The sequence below is a fragment of the Protomyctophum bolini genome (genome assembly GCF_963924005.1).
Source record: "Protomyctophum bolini genome assembly, chromosome: 12".
NCBI lineage: Eukaryota > Metazoa > Chordata > Actinopteri > Myctophiformes > Myctophidae > Protomyctophum > Protomyctophum bolini.
The window spans coordinates 39255252-39276113 of NC_137873.1; the positions used below are offsets into that span (position 1 = coordinate 39255252).

Here is a 20862-nt window from a genome sequence, read left to right on the forward strand (position 1 = left end):
ATCCCACGGCCGTTGGGGTTGTTGAGTCACGAGCGCCGGTGTGTTCCTTATCTTGGAGGATTGCCGGCGTGGTGGTGGTTGTTTCATCACGTGGCGGAGCGTCAGAGACCTGCTCTATATATCTGATGCTTCTCTGTTCTGGTGCTGGACCCATGATGTGCAGCTGAATATGTGTGGGATTATTTTTTGCGTGTCCTATAATAACGTTGTATATCAAGGCCTATACTATCACTGGGGCATCCCCCGACCTTCTCTCTCTAGTCTATACCCTCAAGGCTTCAGTCTACGTATTAGTCACACTTATGCCACGTTTGCTGGCACTATAGTTCCCGCGCTCGTCGTCACAGAATGTTGTGGAGCTTGACAAATCCAAAATGGCTGCCCCTTCTTTGACTCCATGCAAAGCATATAAGCAAAGACAGCAGATATGACGTTACATATATATATATACGCTTCACTATACACTCATGGGGTCAAGAAAGAGACGGTTGTTGTTGATGTAAACATCTCCCTGTTGTGCCCATGTGTCAGCTATCCATCTCTCTCTCTCTCTCTCTCTCTCTGTCTCTCTTACTCTGTCATTGTCTCCACCAGGACCAAAGGCAGGTATATGTGTATGTGTGTGTGTGTGTGTGACTGTGTGTGTGTGTGTGTGTGTGTCCCCGTCTGTCTCTCTGTGTACTAATCTCCGGAAACCGTTGGCCCGCAGTCGATGCCAACATTTGCACACATACACTACCTGGACGCAAAACATCAAACCTCTGCCCCAACCTCTCCAGAACGGCCTGTTATAGCGCCACCGTGAGGCAGATGTTTCAATCTTTTACCTAGAACTGCACCAACTTGATGTTTGCTATTCAACATATACAACAAAGCACATAGCGGGGCTTAAGTGGTTTAAAAAGGATGCATGTCTGCCATGGGCTGTATACTTCTAGATAATTTTAGCTCCAGGGTTAGATTATAGATTGAAGTGTTTTAGGCTTAAAATGTGATGCTATATCCAATAAAATATACAGTACTATACAATAGCTGCAGCTGATGACCTCCTGTTTGGTTTGAACTGCATGTTACACCATGCAAGTGTACAATCTACGACTCTGAGTATGTTTTCTCTCATAGCAGGTAAACACTGGGTGTTACCTTTACTCAGTCACTGGCCCTGCGTGATTATTTTTGGTTTATATATACTTCATAGAGAAATGCATTCTGTCTATCCTCTCTGCCCGTTTCTATTCAATTCAATAGCTTTGATCTCCCCCCTTTCTCTCTGTCTGTCTCACATGCACACACATGCACCAACTCTGTCAATGTCTCTCTGTCTACATGTCTCACTATATTGTTCTCTCTCTCTCTCTCTCTCTCTCTCTCTCTCTCTCACCCACACCAACCCCAGCACGTGCACGCTCGCTCGCACACACACACACACACACACAGTCACACACACACACACACACACACACACACACACACACACACACACACACACACAAACATGGCACCCCACATCTCCATCTCCTTCTCCTTGGCTTCACCCCGCGTGGTTTTCTCTTTCTCTGTAATTACAGGCCTCTTATCTACTTCCTATGTATGCGTGCAGCAGGAGGAGGCAGTGTGTATGGCCATGCTCCACGGTCCCTCCTCGACCATTTTAGTGTCACAAAGCTTCCGCTGCAGGAGCCCAAGACAACACACACACACACACACACACACACACACACACACACACACACACGTCATCGGCAACCCGACATGCAATGCTTTTTTAACATGGCCGCTCTGCATCATGGTCAATAAAAAAAAACACATTCAATTCTACTTTTTTTCACGAGTAGAGGAAATCACTCTATGTCTATTCCAGTGGTTTTCAACCAGTGGTCCGGGGACCACCAGTGGTCCTTGAGAGGGTTCCAGGTGGTCCCCAGCTGCAGCTAAATGACATGTATAACCAAATGGACCCTTATTAGATCTTTAACTCTTTGAGAGCGTATAACATGAAACCAAATGGACCCCGTTCAATTATTGGTAAATGGTAAATGGTGCATTTATATAGCGCCTTTTATTCAAGGCGCTTTACATAGATTGTGCATTACATTCACCCATTCATACACCGATTGCGGCGGAAGCCATGCTAGGTACCAACCAGCAAATCGGGAGCAATTTGGGGTTCAGTGTCTTGCCCATGAAGGACACTTCGACATGTAGACAGGAGGAGCCGGGATTCGAACCGCCGACCCATGGATCATTGGACGACCTAGTGCTCTACCTCCTGAGCCACAGTCGCCCTTCATTATTATTACATCTGTATCAGACAATATTAGAGAATGTATAGAATAATTGCTATTTTGATAAGCATCTGCCTGTTATCTCTCGTTATGGTATACCACATCAATACAGCATGGAAATTAACAAAATATTAACTTTTTGGTTCTGAGAGGCTAAATACACGTCATCAAAATGGTGGTCCGCGTGGCTCGAATGCCAAATACTAAATAATAATGGGCCTTGATTGATATATGAAAGGAATTGAAAACCACTGATCTACCGTATAATCTATTAAGCCTGATTTGTTCTTCATTGATTGAAGGATATTTTGGCAAGTTACAATGCGGTCATATAGGGTGAAAGGGTCACACAAGGGCGTTTGTTTTCGCGCGTGTGCGAGTAGTACGTGCATGCATGGCTCATTATATAATGTGACCTCGAGCGGACTGGACGTCTGTATATATAGGCTAGTATATTAGAGTATAGTTTGACTTTAATTATTCATGTGGAAGCAGTAAAATCGCTCCCCCCCCCCGCCCCCCCAAACCCAGTAAATGAAACCCCATCTGGCCAAGGAACGCGCGCGCACACACGCGCACACACACACACACACACACACACACACACATACACACACACACGCACACACACACGCACACTCACACACACACACACACACACACGCACACGCACACACACACACACACACACACACACACACACACACACACACAGGTCACCGGCGACCAATTACTTAATGAAAATGATCAGGTTTCTAATGCTGGCCGCGTGGCCTGAGCGGAGTTGGACCCGGTGCTCGTGCAGTCTTCCACGGAGGGGCTAATAAAACAAAGAGTGCACCCGAGGTTTCTTTCCGACAGTATAGGCAAAGTGCAATCTGCAATCGTTTGCAAATCTGTGAGTCCATCAAAACTCTTAAATGGCTGAGCCATGGGCTTTGAGGGGGAAAGTATTATTAGTTTATTACTTATTAAGGGCGGCTAATGTATATGATGTCAATGTTGGCTCCCTTGCACTCTGCGCTGCCTCCCGTTAACTCACATTAAATTATAGGTTCTGATGTTTTAAAAATGGTTGTAAAATGCAGAAAATGTAGCCTATATATAGCCTACTATACCTGACAAATTATATCTCCACTTCGAATTGACATCAGCAAACCCCCAGAATCCCCCTCCTCCTCATGTCCATTCGCAGGTTATACATGAAACCATGTAAAGGTGACTCGCTCATTCAGCACCATGGCCAGCGCTCGCCGACCTGTGTGTGTGTGTGTGTGTGTGTGTGTGTGTGTGTGTGTGTGAGAGAGAGAGTGAGTGCGCGTGCGTGCGTGTGTGTCCATGAGTTTGTGAATGTAACCTTTGCTGCTCCTAAAATGTGTGTCCCTATGCTTTTAATTGTTAAACTGTGTGTGTGTGTGTGTGTGTGTGTGTGTGTGTGTGTGTGTGTGTGTGTGTGCGTGTGTGCGCGCGCGTGGTGGGATTCTCAGAGCTCATTTGCACTTAAACAGCATGCAGGAGCGCAGCATGTGCATGGCGTGCAGCCAAATATGTCGCGCATGCAGCACGGCTGAGCACGCGCAGCGATGCGTGAATAAGCGCCCCACGCTGATTCTTTTTTTTTTTGGTGTTGTCTTCTTTCTCTTCCGCCTGCAGGCGGTAATACAAAACCATTGGACTCTTCATACATTATTAAACGCTTGGCCAGTGAGTCGCATTGGGTCGTTTATGACATGGCGGTGACACGAGCCGCTTTATATGTGTTCCAATATTTTCACCCTGCATGCAACAGGTGGGGGAATATATTTGTAAAAACGGCTTCAAAGTCTGTATAATAAATACTAAGGTATATAGGCCTATATACGTCATTTAATTCGTGATTCTCTGCACGACCGTGCCCCGCGTTGACACATATAGGCTATAGCGTTTGTTAATGCTTATATCATACATCTTTACAGCCCGAACATTAAAACGGGGCAGAGAAGGAATTATTTACAGCCGAGCATAAACTATAGTGACAGCAATATACATGTACTTACAGTATACATGTAGCCTGCATGCTGTCGCATTTGACAGCCGCATTTGACAGGCCTATGTGGATCTATTCCGAGGGACATATTGTGTGCATGGGGCCGATGGACTTACAGAGGCAGTAAAAGTGATTTCTGATTATGCATGGTGGTTATGGCAACAGTGACAAAGTCCTCCCATGCGCAGCGCCAGGCATATGAGGCAGCGCTGGATTTAGATGATATAGCCCCATGATGTGAACATGATTTAAATACCGTGGCTATATCCTCCTCGCTATAATAATCTCGTTATAATGTAATGCCCTAATGCCCCCCACCCCACCCCACCCCCGTGAAGGCTTTATTATGTTTCAGTTTTAAAGAGTGTTTCGATCCGGGGTGTATAGAGCAACCAACCTGTGTGATGCGCACATTATAAAGCCATGCAGAGCAGAGAGAGAGGGGGGCTTGAATGATGAATGATGGACCGATATTCTATCGAAGGCGGGCGTTTATTTGGCCGTTCGCCGGTGACGTTGTAAAAGGCAGGTCCTTTTTCCCTGGCTCGGACTGCACGAACCTAAACCAATGGTGTAACAACAGGTCGGCTTGCGGCGGCTCGTCTTCTTCTCAGCTGGGACCTGGCGGAGCGCAATGAGCGGGCGGCGTCGACGCGCTGCACGGCACGGAGGGAGCGAGAACAAGAAGACGCGCCTAGTATTATTATTAAGGGGATGCGGCATCGATGCGCCGGAGCTGTCCATCAGCACCAGATCCCCCTCGTCGGAGGAGGAGGAGGAAAGAAGCAGCCAGCAGCGGCAGAGACAACCGGCGACATCAGCCGAGACCAACAACAACCCGACGTCCTCCTCCCCGGCAACGGCGCACCCGTTTTCAGTCTACCGCCTCCGCCCTCTTCTTCTTCTTCTAACCACCACCACCACAGAGGAGGAGACCGCTCCTCTTTGAGCACCACCACCACCAGCACCGCCACCGCCGCTTGTTACCGCCAGAGCCTGCAGGAACTGCCGTGTCTGAGCCAGCCCTCTCGGAGAGGAGCCGCGGACACTACCACTACTACTACTACTACTACTGCGCTACCTCTGGTGAGCTACAACGACATCGCCCCTCCGGCGCCACAGCGACCTTCACACCGGGGTGGCGAACCCGCCGCCGGGCAGCCTCATCAGACACAGGTGTGTCCGCAGAATCCCTGGGCCGCCGCCGGCTCTTCCTCGCAGCAGAAGAAGAACAAGGAGCCCGTCTTTCCGAGCTGCCACTGCAGTTTTTCGGAGCAGGATCAGGCGAGCCTCTCTCAACATCACCATCGCCAGCCCCTCGATTCTTCTCTCCCACCACCGCAGCCTCCCTCCTCCTCCCCTTCTTTTCCGCCACCTTTGCCGCCGCCGCCGTCCTCCTCCTCCTCCTCCTCCTCCTCCCGTCGGACGCTTCCCAGGGAATCCAAACGGGAAGACCGTTTCCAAAGGAGTGCCAATAATCATCATCAACAGGCGAGCATCGTGGAACGTTGCAGGGGAGGAGGGGGAGGAGGAGGAGGGGGAGGAGGAGGAGGAGGAGGAGGAGGAGGAGCGGGAGGGCAACACCGAGACCAGTTGTTGCAGCAGCAACAGCAGCAACAGACTCATTTGAGACCCCAACAACACAACAGGGACCCCTCCCCGGGAGAAGGAATCCGAGCAACAGTAAACTCGCAGAAAGGGGGGCGCCCGCCTCATGCTATAAATGCATGCGAGTCAATCGAGGCGAACACCAGGAGAGCGTTCGAGTCTCAGACGACTCAGGAGCCGCCTCAGCAGCAGCAGCAGCAACAGATCATCCCGCAATTACGAGCGCAGCAGCAGCTACTGGTGGGGAGCAGCTTGCCTATCAACTACTGCGCCAGCAGCGGCTCAGCAGGAGAGCTATGTAGGACTAACCACCACCACCAACAACACCAACAACACCAACAGCAGCAGCGACAGCAACCACCGCAACCACCGCAACCACCGCAGCAGCAGCAGCAGCAGCAGCAACAAGGCGCACCACCGCCGGGGCCATGTCCCCTGCAGCGCCCGCAGCACTGTGAACAACAAGACCGCAATAAGTCTGGGGGGGCGAGGAGGATCACCACCACCACCACCACCAACACCACCACCACCACGGCCGGACCAAGCGACCACTACTACCAGCAGCAGCAGCAGCAGCAACACAACAACAACAACCGAGACTACTCCAGCTCCTCCCGTGCAGGTCGCTCGGTAACGCAGCAGCCCGCCGCTGCATATGACAACGCCGGGAACAACTCGTCTGTGACTGCCGGCAGCGGCAGCGGCAGCAGCAGCGGCGGAAACAGCCCAAACTACGGCTCGAGCTATCACCTGTGGCCGGAGAGCCCTCATAAAGGAGAGGAGAGGATACGCATTGATTACCATAAGGTATAGAGCATGTCTTTATTTTTTTTTAATTGCTTATAGGCATTAGTGTATATATATATATATATATATATATATATATATATATATATATATATATATATATATATATATATATATATATAGGAACATCGAAGCTATATGATATTATAGTTGGCCTCGGATTATATATAAGAAAAGACAACAAATTGTCCTTTAGCATTTCCATCCAATGACTGACCACGCCTGTCATATGATTTTTTTTGTGTTGTTGATAGAACACAGAGTGCAGGCGCGTGCGGGTTTGTTATAATATGCTTTGCGTGCATGCAGTGCGAGTTGGGGATTCAATCGAGTATATAGGATGGACAGACGTGCCTTTCACGCACGTTGATTCACAGGTGTGTGTGTGTGTGTGTGTGTGTGTGTGTGTGTGTGTGTGTGTGTGTGTGTGTGTGTGTGTGTGTGTGCATAGGATAGGATACCGTCGTACATTCACATCAGGTTCTATAATAACCACTGGCTGGCAGCTATGTGTGACACGCACCTAGCTCCTCCGTGCACGCACGAATGATGTGCGTCTTTCTTTCTTTCTCTACTATATTCTAGTATATTCTAGCTTTTATCTCCACATCTTTTGCCAAAACATACGCATGCATGTGCGAAACACAACACGCACGCACGCACCCACGCACGAACACACACACACACACACACACACACACAAACACCTGTTCCTTTTATAGTTGCAATGCTGCCAGGCCTATCTTGTTATTATGACAATATTCAAACGCTGTTCCCTGTATAGAAGAACACAGAATATAAGTCGTTGTTGTTGTTGCCATTGTTCTTCTTCTTGCTAGTGGTAGCGTCTCTCTCTCTCTCTCTCTCTCTCTCTCTCTCTCTCTCTCTCTCTCTCCGCCAAACAATCTGCGTGTTTTGGCACAGAGCCAGAGTTATGACAAAACGCTTCTGTGTATCATCATTATCTCTCGGTATCTCGCGCCAGGTCCCCTTTGGGTGCTTTGTACTGCAATGTAATGAGTATAAATACACGGACTATATGCGCTGTCAGTCAGTCACGCATAATATTCGTCGGTCAGTATATAGCTGTGGCTGTCATGATAAGGTAATTCTGTTTGGCATTGTGCTGTAAGTTGTCTTGTGCTCTGCCTCTATACAACACAATGCATGGTTTTCAAACTTTTTCACGTCAAGGCCCATTATTGTTTGGGCATTTGAGCCACGCGGACCACCATTTGATGACATTTAGCCCCTCAGACCCAGATATACATTAAAGAATGTTTTGTTATTTGGTCCACAATTCCATGCTGTATATTGATATGATAGAGAACAGGCAAACGTATATCGATCGCAATAACAATTATTTTACATTCTCTAATTGTGTGACTTCTTGTAAATTAAGTAACGCGTCTATGCTTAACAATAATTTAACTCTTCTTTTGAGAGCGTAAGATGAAACCCCGGCCCGGAAGGGTCCATTTGGTTTCATCTTACGCTCTCAAGAGTTAAAGATCTTCGAAGGGTCCATTTGGTTACCAACTTTTCATCATTTAGCTGCATGCAGGGGGACCGTACCAGGAATCCCCTTCAATGGGATCAACCACTGGTATACAATATACAGAGATATAACAGCCTCGCCACATGGTCAAGATCTGTACACTGACTGCAGTCAATATGCCTTCTGTTCAGAATCACTTTAATGGCCATGTACTGTAGGCTGTAGCCTACTGTACAGTATACAGACTGTACAGTACTACTGTATATACAAGCAATTTGACTTGACGCATTTCTCTTATTAGAACAAGACAAGGAGACAGTTAAAGGTAGAGTCAGTGATTTCACCTAATTCAAATATCACTTATTTTTTTGTTTTGTTGTGATAATCCTCTCTACTATAGAGTGTTCTGACCATATAAGGAGTTCCTCCCTGTCCCCAGTTAACCCCTGGGGGTCAAAAAACCGTAGGTTTCGTTTTTGTTCTCTATCGATTGGATGAAAGCTTGTGTCCCAAGGCAAAAACGAAACCTAAGGGTTTTTGACTGAAATCACTGACACCCCCTTTAATGAGAGGGCTTAAATTATAATAGTTATAATAAAGGCAAGTAATAAATATTCTGCTGGTTGGGTTTGTGGGCCTGACCACCCAAGTATCCCCGGTCAGAGAGAGTATGCAGTGACACCAAGGTATATCCTCAACAAGGTCAGGTTTATTATCTCCTTAATCCATGGTTTTTTGGTCAAGTACGCCTAGCTGGCTGGAGTAGTGGGTAGACTCAGTGAGGTCTGCAGGTGCTGCATGTTGCCTGTATGAAGGCTGGAGACTGAATGAGGAGTGTGGGGTGAGTTGCTGGTTATATGTGGCACACCTAGACTGTGATTGGCTAGTGAGTTGAGTGGTGTAATGGCAAACACATTGTGTGATTGTGGATGCAGGGAAATGGGGAATGTCCACCAGAGGCTGCCAGTCAGACAGCATGCAGATAATTCACAGCAGCAAGGCATAAAATGAATTAAAATAATAACTAGATAAAGTGTCCCCTCGGGGCACAGGTCTCCACCAGGCCAGGTCAGATTGTGGCCTCCTGGTGGCGCTATAATAGGCCAATGTGAAAAGGGTGCCATTTCTTCTTACGCCTTGGATGGCAATTGGATGCTTTGAGGCATTTTGTTCCAAAAAAATGTGTTTTGCAAAAATCCACCTGTTGGTGGCACTATAACAGGCCAATGTGAAAAGGGTGGGATATACTCCTCAGCCTAGTAGGAAAGTCTGTGAAAGACGCTGCGTTCTTGATTTGAGGCTTTTTGTTCAAATCGGGCCAACCCTGCAAACTTTGAAAGCCAATGTTAGCCAAATATATTTATTTTACTGATTATGTATATAGTATACGTATGACTAGCTCTAAATGATGACGTAAGACATACGTATACAGAGTATATAGTTGTAAGTTGATTAGCGGTATACTGTGGTTACTTTGCGCCAAAAAACGTGACAGCCAACCCGCCATTTGATGCGTATGCAAATAAAACAGCAGATTTGTGCCTGGTTTGCTGGGACCAGATTACATAAATGACCATATTTCTTACGTCATCATTGAGAGCTAGTCATACATATACACACCACGTACTCTGGTCCCAGCAGATCAGGCACAATTTGCTATTTTATTTTATTGATTATGTATATAGTAGGCTATACGTATGACTAGCTCTAAATGATGACGTAAGACATATGGTCATTTATGTAATCTGGTCCCAGCAAACCAGGCACAGATTTGCTGTTTTTTTTGCATACACGTCAAATGGCGGGTTGGCTGTCACGGTGAACGAAGACCGGGCAAAATTATTACTTGCGCGCTCTGCTTGCGCAAGTAATAATCTAACTATAAATGCACCAAGTCTCTGTCTGTGTGTGTGTGTGTGTGTGTGTGTGTGTGTACTGTTGTAATCCACATAACTCGATGACCGTTCGCCCCACCCCACCCCACCACAGGGAGTGCAGTGCCTGGTGTCGAGTCGGTCGGTCGGACCCACGGATGTCCAGAACCGCCCCAAAAAGGCCTCTCCCCGGGCTCTGGACAGGGCCCCTGCCCAGGGTCCAAATAGTATGGAGCTGGCCTGTTCTGACATCATTCTGACATAGACTCCATATTTGGGCATGCCTGACAAATAACTCCATATATGCATGGGCATAAAAGGGACACAGACGTAATATCTGGGTGGGCCACGCATTTCCAACTTGCATCGTTCCAAATAGGCCATAGAGGCTCCAAAGGGCACCGCTCTAGTAATAATAATAAGGTTGATCACACCAGTGGTGAGCAGTTGTGACATGAAACCTGCAGGCGATCACTATATACAACTGAACCCAACTCTCTATACGGCCACTGGCTCTGATTGGATTGTTCCATTTGGGTGTTGAGACGTTGCATTCCAGACATGAACTAACTGCATTACATAAATGAACTATATACACATTATTCTACATTTCCAGGTTGGTGATGAAAAACCAAATCAGTACAAATCAGAAATCTTAGACCTGCACAGAGCCATTTAGGACTGAGGTCGATTAAGAAAAAAACACTTTTCTGGAAAAACCTCATGCTTCTATGTCAGTGGTGTTCAACCATTTTCATGTCAAGGACCCCGGGATTTATCTGTATTTGGCTGCTGACCTGACCCCCCCCCCCCCCCCCCCCATCTGAAAATATGTTGTTCCCCCGAGAAGCAAAGATTTGAGTTACCAAATGTTCACCGTGAAAGAATATACATTCAAAGATTTGCGCCACATTTTCACGATTCTTCAAAATTAGCAGACCTACAAGTTCATAGCGCGGCACCGAGTACCACGCTATAAGAACTTGTATAGATCTGCTATTTTTCAACAGCTAAAGCATCACATAATGCTTTTAAAAACACCAAAAGGGGTTCCCGCCCAGTATAGGGGCTAAGTATCAAAACCTTTTTCCACTCTTCGGGGACCCTATAGTGTAGTGCCATGCATGTATTCTGATACTGCTGCGGGGACATGCTTATCTATTCATGGTTATGGGTTGGGATCCCGGGTTACATCGTATGAGCTCAAACCAGCCACCGGCCCCACCCGCCGCCACCTGCTTGCCTCAATCCGGCCATTTGAAATCCCTTAAACAAAAACACTCTTATCAGTGTGAGCCTGATAGAGTGTATACAATTACAGGATCCCAACAACACACACACCCGAAACCCAATAGCATAGGGCCCTGCCGAATCGACAGCAGGGTAGTGCCATATTGTTGTCCCATAGCCTCAATAACACTGCTGTGCTTTGAAAGGTGGCTTGTTGCTTCCTCTCATTTACAGGCAGGGGACAGATAACCCTTGCAAAGGGACACTGATGTCCACCAAAATAAAATAAAAACAGTGAAGGATTGATTTTTTGGGTCACCTTTAAATGAAAAAATGTTAAAGGTCATGAGAAAACAATGTTTATACATTGCCAACGCAAAAAAAACAAGCCCAAATTGATTAAATCAATTAATTACCAGCTGCATTATTATTATCTGTGGGTCTGCTGCTGACGTTATGCCACTTTTTAGCTGTGCTCCGCTGTTATGCTCAAATGAGTGACCCTAAAGAATTCTGAGGCAACATGGCTTGCGTGATTTGTGATTTATCCTTCCACTATAGGCCTACCATGTACTATACATCCTGCGTCTACTACATCCTGTAGTTCACTTAAGAAATAAAGGTATTGTTACAAGTAGCTTTTATTTTGAAGAGGAAGAGGAAGTTGTTTCGGTTGTAGCCGCAGCTACCATGACAGTGGTAGTGGTGCCGGGTGGTGGAATAATAACATGCTTTTAGCCAATGCGTAAAAACCGCATGCGTCTATGACTTAAACAATGTAGGCTAAACACTTTGGAATTACACATGGTATATCCTCCGTGGCGGCGTCATTAGGTGAGTACTAGTAAATGAATTGTTAAGTTTCATAGTATCATTCATCATCAACAGGCTGTTGTTGATGATGCCCCCCCAAAAATGAACAGGTTACACAGCCTACAGGATTCTCATTATGTTACTGTCACTGCCTGCAAGGATGGCCGCCGTGCCATTTCTTATAAACTATCTAATTCATACGTGGGTCGTCGTGGGTCCACGTGGAGTTGTTATTGTTGTTCATGGGCCACGGTGCGCGGCGTGGAGAGGGCATCAGAGCGCAGCGCAACAGCCTAGTCTGGTATTGTCTGTACTCTCTGCACTAGCTCTTTCTGTCCAGTCCTACGTGTATAGGCTGGCGATTGTGGCGACTTATATTCGTTAATAAAGAGAGCTGTAAAGGGGATATTGTCTATGGTCATGTAACCAAGTGTACCAAAGGATTTACTTTTGTATGACTACGCCACCTTGAATTAGTTCAAGGACCTAACTAGACCAGTAAACTGGGTTCCCCACAAAATGCAAGGACTTGAGACGGTGTTCACAAACAGGACATTTATTAAACATTTAAGGATAGGAGTACAAAAACATGGGAACAACAAGTTAACGAATGAAAAACAGCTCAAAGAAACAGAAAAGGCTCAAAATAAACTTAAACTAAACCAAAACAAAATAAAGTAAAACAAAACAAAGCAGCAGTGGCAATCTACAGGATGAAATAAAAACAAACACTTTAATTAAGTTACACCAACAAACACAAAGTAGGCTTAAACAACAATGTCTGTTTGCGTACCTTCAGTTGTCTGTACTTGACACTCCCTCTCGCCACAGCAATGTTTGATACATGATCAACCTGAATTATAACAGCAGAGTTATTTACAATTATCAGATAGTATAAACCTCATTAAACCAATAGGCATGCAACAGCATTAAACCAGCATAAGTGTATGACTCAGGTCTCAGGACCCACAGCCATGTAACCACCAAGCAGACTATTGTTTGGTAGACTACAAGGCCTTTAAATAGTAACACTGATTGAAAACCACGAAGTGGCAGGGCAGCCAGTCTACGGTGGCCCCAAAGGCTCAATTCCAGCCGGCTACATTCAGTTCATGGTGTGTATCATTCTCGTTTTTAACCGGGCCGTGATAATGCGGCGCATTGACGGTAAGCAGTAGGACTAATACAATGTACCGGTAACCAACTTGCGCAAGCATAAAAAAATGGGTTTTAATTGTCTGGTAACGGAAAATAATCTAACATTTAAAAAAAAAATCTAAAAAAAAAAAAAAATCTAACATTTCTCAGAAGGTAATCTGTAACGGTAAGGGATTCCTTTTATGGGCAGTAATCCAGTAACCTAACATCGTTACTTTAAAAAGTAACGATGCCCAACACTGGTTGTTGCCAGTGGTGGCAACTGTCGTGACAGAAATAAGCTAAGCAGCCTCCAAAAACCAAACCAGGCAAGCAACTGTGAATGAATCCACGTTAGGCTGGAAATGTGCAGGCTTGGCAACCAGTGTTGCCAACTGGTGACAGAGCAGGCTCAGCAGAAAATTATCTCCTGTCGGGACTTTCACAAGCTAATATTGACCAGCTTGCAGCTGGTAAAAAGTGGAACAATACAATCAAAACAAAATGTATGTTATAATTGAAAGTCAGAATCTCCAATAAATCAATGTCTATATGTACCAAGATCGCTCGAAGTGCAGGAATTACGAGTAGTCTTCAGGGTGGTTGTGTTCCATTTGATATCCTTCTCCTGAGTCCTGTCATGACAGCAGCTCACGCATCTTGGCTGCAGTGTTTGCACCATTGTCGTAGGCCTACTTTCGCCCAGCAGATATGTGAGGTTTTTTTGTCATTAGTCATGTTTTCAAAGTCTCTGTGGGTGATTGTAATCTGCGGGAAGTATGCGCATGCATGCACCATGCCCCCACCGTGTCCCCCAGTGTCCCTCAATTCTGTGAGGTGAAGGAATTGTATCGTTGATGGAATCGATGATGCCAATCCACTCGTCTGGCCTGGGTATAATTATTCAAATGAAGAGTGTGTGTCCTCCACTTCCACTCCACACAGATGTGTGATATCTTATACATCCCCTCTGGCGTAGTCTGTGAGATGCACGTTTTTTAACCCATTCTGACCTGAGATCAGATTCATAACGAGGTTTCCACTGGACACACACTGGTCTGATGAACCCATTCTGACCTGAGATCAGATTCATACTAGGTTTCCACTGGACACACACTGGTCTGATGAACCCATTCTGACCTGAGATCAGATTCTAAAAATGTCAGTCGTTCTTCGATTTTTCAAAAATAGCAGACCTACAAGCTCGTAGCGCGCCACTCGGTGGCGCGCTATGATCTTGTAGATCTGCTATTTTTCAATAGCTAAAGCATAACATAATGTGAACCCCAAAATGGGTTCCCGTTCAGAATGGGTTAATTGCTTTTCATTTGTATTATTCCATCACAATGTTTCAAATTGGTATTTGGTATCTCTTAGATTTGGTTCGGCCCAGCTTCCACAAGGAAGACAGCGATCTTTAATCTAGCCCAGTCCCTTTCACGTGGATCGCTTTATTGACTTGCATTGTGGACATATGGCTCAGGGAGATAGAGAATCCTCCTTTGGAAATTGGACGGTTCCCACTTCAATCCCTGGCTCGTCCTCGTGGCTGCGTGTCGAAAGTGTCCTTGAGAAAAATACTGAAACCCCTAAAAAAAAGCTCCCAATGATTAAGTTGGTGCCTTTGCATGCGTGGTATCGTCTGGGTGAATGTGATGCGCGGTGTAAATCACGTTGGAGAAAGGTACTATTTAATGTACAGTAACCCGTCACATATCTAGGATGCACTGTGTTGTCTGACGTTACTATTGACCCTCGCTCCCTGCCGACGCTCTAGATAAGGCTAAACTTAACTTAACTACTTTCAAAAGTTTCCAGTTTTCCGATGCTTGATTTCAGTCTTTCAGTCTCTGTACATCCACACAGAACACGAATATAACAAGGCAATATAAATTGACATAATTCTATTCACCACAAATAAAAGCATTACACTATACATATACACTACAATGCAGTATGAGTAATTCCGGCATCACCAAATTGTCCGATGTGTGAAATATTCGCATTGTTTATTCGTCACGCTCCATGATGTTTAACTCATTTTGGGCAGGAACCCCTTTTGGTGTTTTAAGCATTATGTTATGCTTTAGCTATTGAAAAATAGCAGCTCTACAAGCCCATAGCGCGGCACTCAGCTACGAGCTTGTAGGTCTGCTATTTTTGAAAAATCGTGAAAACGTGGCCCAAATGTTTGAACATATTCTTTCAGAGCGTTCGTTTTTTAGCTCAAACATATTTCTAGATGGGGGTCGGACACCAATTACATTATAATTCTGTATCCCGGGGGTCCTTGGACATGGAAAAAGGTTGAGCACCACTGACATAGAAACAGCTTTTTTTTTGAGAAAACTGTCACGACTTTTTAGAATCCGGTGTCAGGTCTAAATGGGTTAAGGATGTGGTTGAGCGTCGTGATCTTTCATGTGAGCGACAGGTGATGGACCACCACCTTTTAGAGAAGATGAGGGCCGCGGCCTGTCACAGCAGAATGGATGGCTATACAAGGCGGTAGTAGAAGCTATTACGGTAAAGCCTTCTGTACGCCTCCTGCCAAAGCATGCTCCAACACACTCATAATCACCCTATATGGCGCGGAGGAAAGGTCAACACGCGATATATCACTACAGCGCGACCGACCGCTTGAGTCACCACCAACTTTCTGTCTCATCATCAGCATTGTGGGAGATTTAGTGCTAGACGAGAGCTGCGGTCTTGTGTGCAAGACATGCTAGTAAATGAATATTAATGTCTCATTGGACTATCCGGTTTGGCTAATTGGAAATGGTATGAATAAGTGAACATGCCCACTCTCTTTAAAATAAAAAAAAGAAGACCTTGAACTTTCAAGCGGGTGATTTGTGTTGGCTCTGAAATGACTCTGAGGTAATTGTATAGCTTTGCAAATAGCTCAGAACTATTGACGTCGTCCGCGGTGGAACGGCGCTGGCAGTGTTACGATTAGCAAAGCGCGCACCCCACCACCGCCAGCAGGAACATTACGTTGATTTAAACCTTTCTCTATCGGTCATCTCCACGCGGTTTGCTACCGGCCGGGGCTCCCCCCTTTGTTTTGTTCTCTCTCTCTCATTAGACAGACGACCATGTTTCCACTGCCTTAGCTTTCCGTTCCGTCCACAAGGTCAGCCAACACCTTAACCCATTGAAGACTTGAGGACGACTCCACGAATGCCTTCTAAACCCCGGGGGTTTTCTGAAACACCACCATGTGTGTCTATGTCAGTGGTTCTATGTCAGTGGTTCTATGTCAGTGGTTCTATGTCAGTGGTTCTATGTCAGTGTAGTATAGCGCGGCACTCGGTGCCGCGCTATACGAGCTCGTAGATCTGCTATTTTTTCAATAGCTAAAGTATAACACAATCCTTGAAACACCAAAAAGGGAGTTCCCGCCCAGAATGGGTTAATGTAAACACAGTGCGCTGAACAAACAACGGACATATCCACCTAATGGGGCAGAACCCGACCCGGCATCCTGTGTGCGTGTGTATAGTAGAGGGAAGGTGTGGTGGCAGATCTCTCATGATAAGGTTGCTAATTGTATATAGCGAGATACACACATCATGTATACAGTAGTAACCACTGTATATAAAGCAGCAGTTAATTTTCTGCCGTGACCAAGGAGAAGAAGAAGAAGAAGAGAGCATGAACGGGAAGGTCTTTTAATTATTTATCTCTGTTTAGCCTTTTTTTTTTTTTTTTTTTGTCGTCCAGTGCATGCGTTTAAAGTGCTACGCTCTACTCCTGCACTGAAATAGATTTGAGTTACCATGTTTGTTGCTATGGAGAGCAAAAGCTCTGTGTTGTATGGCAGCGGCGCACAAGGCCTTTTCTCTATCCCTATTTCTCTGGGTCTCTCTCTCTCTCTCTCTCTCTCTCTCTCTCTCTCTCTCTCTCTCTCTCTCTCTCTCTCTCTCTCTCTCGTTGTTCCGTCTCTCTCCTCTCTCTCTCTCTCTCTCTCTCTCTCTCTATCTCTCTCTCCTCTCTCTCTCTCTCTCTCTCCTCTCTCTCTCTCGTTGTTCCGTCTCTCTCCTCTCCCACAGTTGCACTGACCTCGCTCTGAGAATGTGGCGTGAAAGACATTCACTTAGTGTTCACTGTGCCTTCCTCACACGCACGCATACGGACGGACGCGCGCGCGCACGTGCACACACACACGCATACACACGCATACACACACACACACACACACACACACACACACACACACCAGACACTTACACATGCACGGAACATGCTTGTTGCATCGACGCATACAGTACACAACAACAAACACACGACCGGCCGCGGATTATATTAATGCAATTGCAATATTGTTTACATATACTATACCTCACTTGATAGAGTTCACGTCTCTCTTTCTCTCTTCACCCCCAACACCCCGCAACCCCGCCCGCCCTAGCTGCGTTTCGTCTGAGTGAGTCCTTACAAGGCGAGGTGTATTGAGTTACTTGCAGTCCAGTTAAATACAAAGACTGCTGCATGGGGGTTTCCTCGACCTGCCTCTGACTGCCCCAGAGTCCCGCCGCCTGTTCCACGGGCGAGAGACGTGTCACAGCAGATGTTTTCCTGCTCTGGCAGCGGCCAAAAGTCATTTGTAAAGCTTGAATGTTCGACCCCTGATGACGATTCCCTTATTTTTAATGTGTGTTGTTGTTGTTCCCCCCTGCCCCCCCCCCCCCCGCCATGGCACGCCAAGTTCCCACCATGACTCTTTGCTTAATAAAGGACCGAGGCTCATTTATATGGTAATTCCTTGTACGATGCCGGCCAAGTGATGTCAGGCATATAATGTATCGCCGCGATACATAATGCTTTATGGCTAATTATACGTTATTGATTCTGAGGCTGTTTCCGCGTTACATGCAGGGGGCTTTTATATTGCGAGACAAAAGGGAGAACAAGTATATGATGCCGTGTAAACCCGAAATTGGTCATTCATCACATTGTCGGAGTTTAGATGACGATAATGAGTTTGTGATATTCTTGACACAAGAGCTCGTTATAACGACATTTCTACAGGCCTGTTCATCTGTTGTGTTTTGGGCATGCGTGGGCATGCGTGTTTTGGGCATGCGTGGATCAAAAACGCGCAAACTTCCGGGCCGGCAGGTGAGACCGCGGTTTTGCCGATTTGCTAACGGGGGAACCATTTAAACTAAAGCAAAGGCGGCTTTACATTGTGGTTGTTGTGATTTTGGACACGTTGGCTATATAAAACAGAGATTTGCATGCATATAGGTGTGAGGGGGGCCTGCCCAATGTGTGAGAGGTGGAAACTCATGGTGACGCGAGGTTTTACTGCCAATGTTAGGCTATCTTTCAGTAACTAGACTGGGCAAGACTGCTTGTAAGAACACTTCCGTTGCCAAGGTTTGTGTGCGTGTGCGTGTGCGTGTGTGTGTGTGCGCGTGTGTGTGTGCGTGCGCGCGTGCGCGCGTGAGTGTATAAAAAAGGGGCTGTTACTGTAAAGTGTGCTCAACCTGTTTGACGCGACTTTCAGTGCACCGTTCTATTTTGGAGGGTTGACGCTTGGGACAGAGCGGAGAGAGAGAGAGAGAGAAAGGGGAGATGTGAATGGAACGACGGAGGACAGTGCAAGACTCCCAGCGTGAATATTACACATGCTTTCAGTGTGGCAGCAGGGCCTTAAAAAAGCTCCAGTTTTACAGCAAGGAAGCAAGCACGACTCAGTGTTGCCATGTCGGCTGGTTATAAGCCACTTGGGGTAAGCTTGTTTTTCCTGTGAGGTTGCTCGTAAATATTGGTGGTTGCAGGTTGTGTTTTGTTTTTTTTGGTGCACGGGGGGGGGGGGCTTGTTTCTAAAGTGTAGTCTCTTATTTGGGCTTGGTTCCTAATCTATGTTGTTTAATCCAGTGATTCACACATTTTCATGTCAAGGACCCCCAGAAAAAGGACCCTATACAACATCTAAAGTGACATATTCTGTGTGCCAGGGACCCCCATACCAGATTTCTGTTGTTAAAAAAGGTCAAAAATATTCCACATTTTGTCACTCCACGAAACATTGTGAGTTTGATTGTGAGCTTATTTTCAAATAGCCCCTACTAGCCTAGCCCCTACTAGCCTAGTCTTGTTTTCATATATATCTGGCTGCTTGTTTCTCTCCCAGAACCTGGCAATACTGGCACGATTCCAACTGGTCTTGCTCGCTATGATAAGCATTCTTACCGGGTGCACGGTCGGGGAAGTATAACTTTACAATAAATCTCTTAAAAGACAGAATACAGGCGCTCACGCACGGAACTCTTTCATTCTCTCTTTATTGTATCCTTAAAAGTTACAGCACAGGCATGGTCACGGAATAAACATGGCATGTATATACACAACACAATGGTTCAGTCGAGCTGAAAGTGAGACGAGTTGGGTTTTTGGTCTGACTTTGACACTGCATGAAGAGTTCTGAGTCCAAGTGTCCCTGAGCAAGACACTGTTAACTGTTCCCAGCAGTGGTCAGTATTAATACTGACCACTGCTGCATGCAGGGTAAGACAAATTCCACATGTAAATATACATAATATCCAAAATAAAAATATTTCTGTGTGTATGGATACCGGTAATATATGTTTGTACAGGCGCACGTATACAGTACATCTATGTGGTTGCATGTGTGTGTGTGTGTGTGTGTGTGTACATGTGCGTGTGTGTGTGTATACTGTGTACTGTATTTGCGTTTCACTCTCCCAAGCTATATAGCCTGATATACACTTTGTCATACAGTGTGCGACGTATCGCTTGCTGAAATAATATGATATTCAATTAAGAGAAAAACATAATGCATTTTTGAAAATCAATTTTCTATGTCGAGCGACAAGTATAAATGAGTCTTAAATAATGCTTGTTCCTCTACTTGTACACCAGTGTTGTTGTGAGTCCTGGGGGGGAGGCTATATACAGTTTGATACCAAACAGGTGTGTTCAACAAATTGATGTCGATCAAGCTGTTGGTCTTAAAAAAAAACAAATATGTACGAGCTGCGTTCGCTTCCCGCGTTTGCGCGTCTTACTGGTTGGTAACGGAACAAAGTAACTTGTTAGTTTTGCAATTTAGTAGTTAGTTCCTTAGTTACATTTCCAACAAAGTAATCCCGTTACTATAATGTGTCCCTGTTCATTCTGTTGGCAAGATTTAAAAATAATAAAGCCCTGAATGTCTGCAGAGTTTATTTCTCCTGCCTTCTGTCCTGTGTGATTTATCCTTCCAAGCCCACTATACCATGTACTATACATCCTGCGTCTACTACATCCTGTAGTTCACTTAAGAAATAAAAGTATTGTTACAAGTAGCTTTTATTTTGAAGAGGAAGAGGAAGTTGTTTTTGGTTGTAGCCAGTTACCATGACAGTGTTAGTGGTGCCGGGTGGTGGAATAATAAAAACAACATGCTTTTAGCCAAAGTTCATTAAAACTGCATGCATCTATGACTTAAACAATGTAGGCTAAACACTTCGGAATTACGTTAAACATGGTATATCCTCCGTGGCGGCGTCATTAGGTGAGTACTAGTAAATTAATTGTTAAGTTTCATAGTATCATTCATCATCAACA

At 45.7% G+C, this 20862-nt stretch overlaps 1 protein-coding gene across 1 annotated transcript in view; it reads left to right on the forward strand.

Moving 5' to 3' along the window:
• Nucleotides 1-5025: 5025 nt before the first annotated feature.
• LOC308326272 (uncharacterized protein) overlaps nt 5026-20862 on the forward strand; it is a gene marked incomplete at both ends in the record, with an annotated part of 57421 nt that continues 41584 nt past the window's right edge. The window contains one exon of the mRNA XM_080779079.1: nt 5026-6726. Coding sequence (XP_080635205.1) covers nt 5026-6726 — 1701 coding nt within the window. The remainder of the gene's footprint in view (nt 6727-20862) is intronic.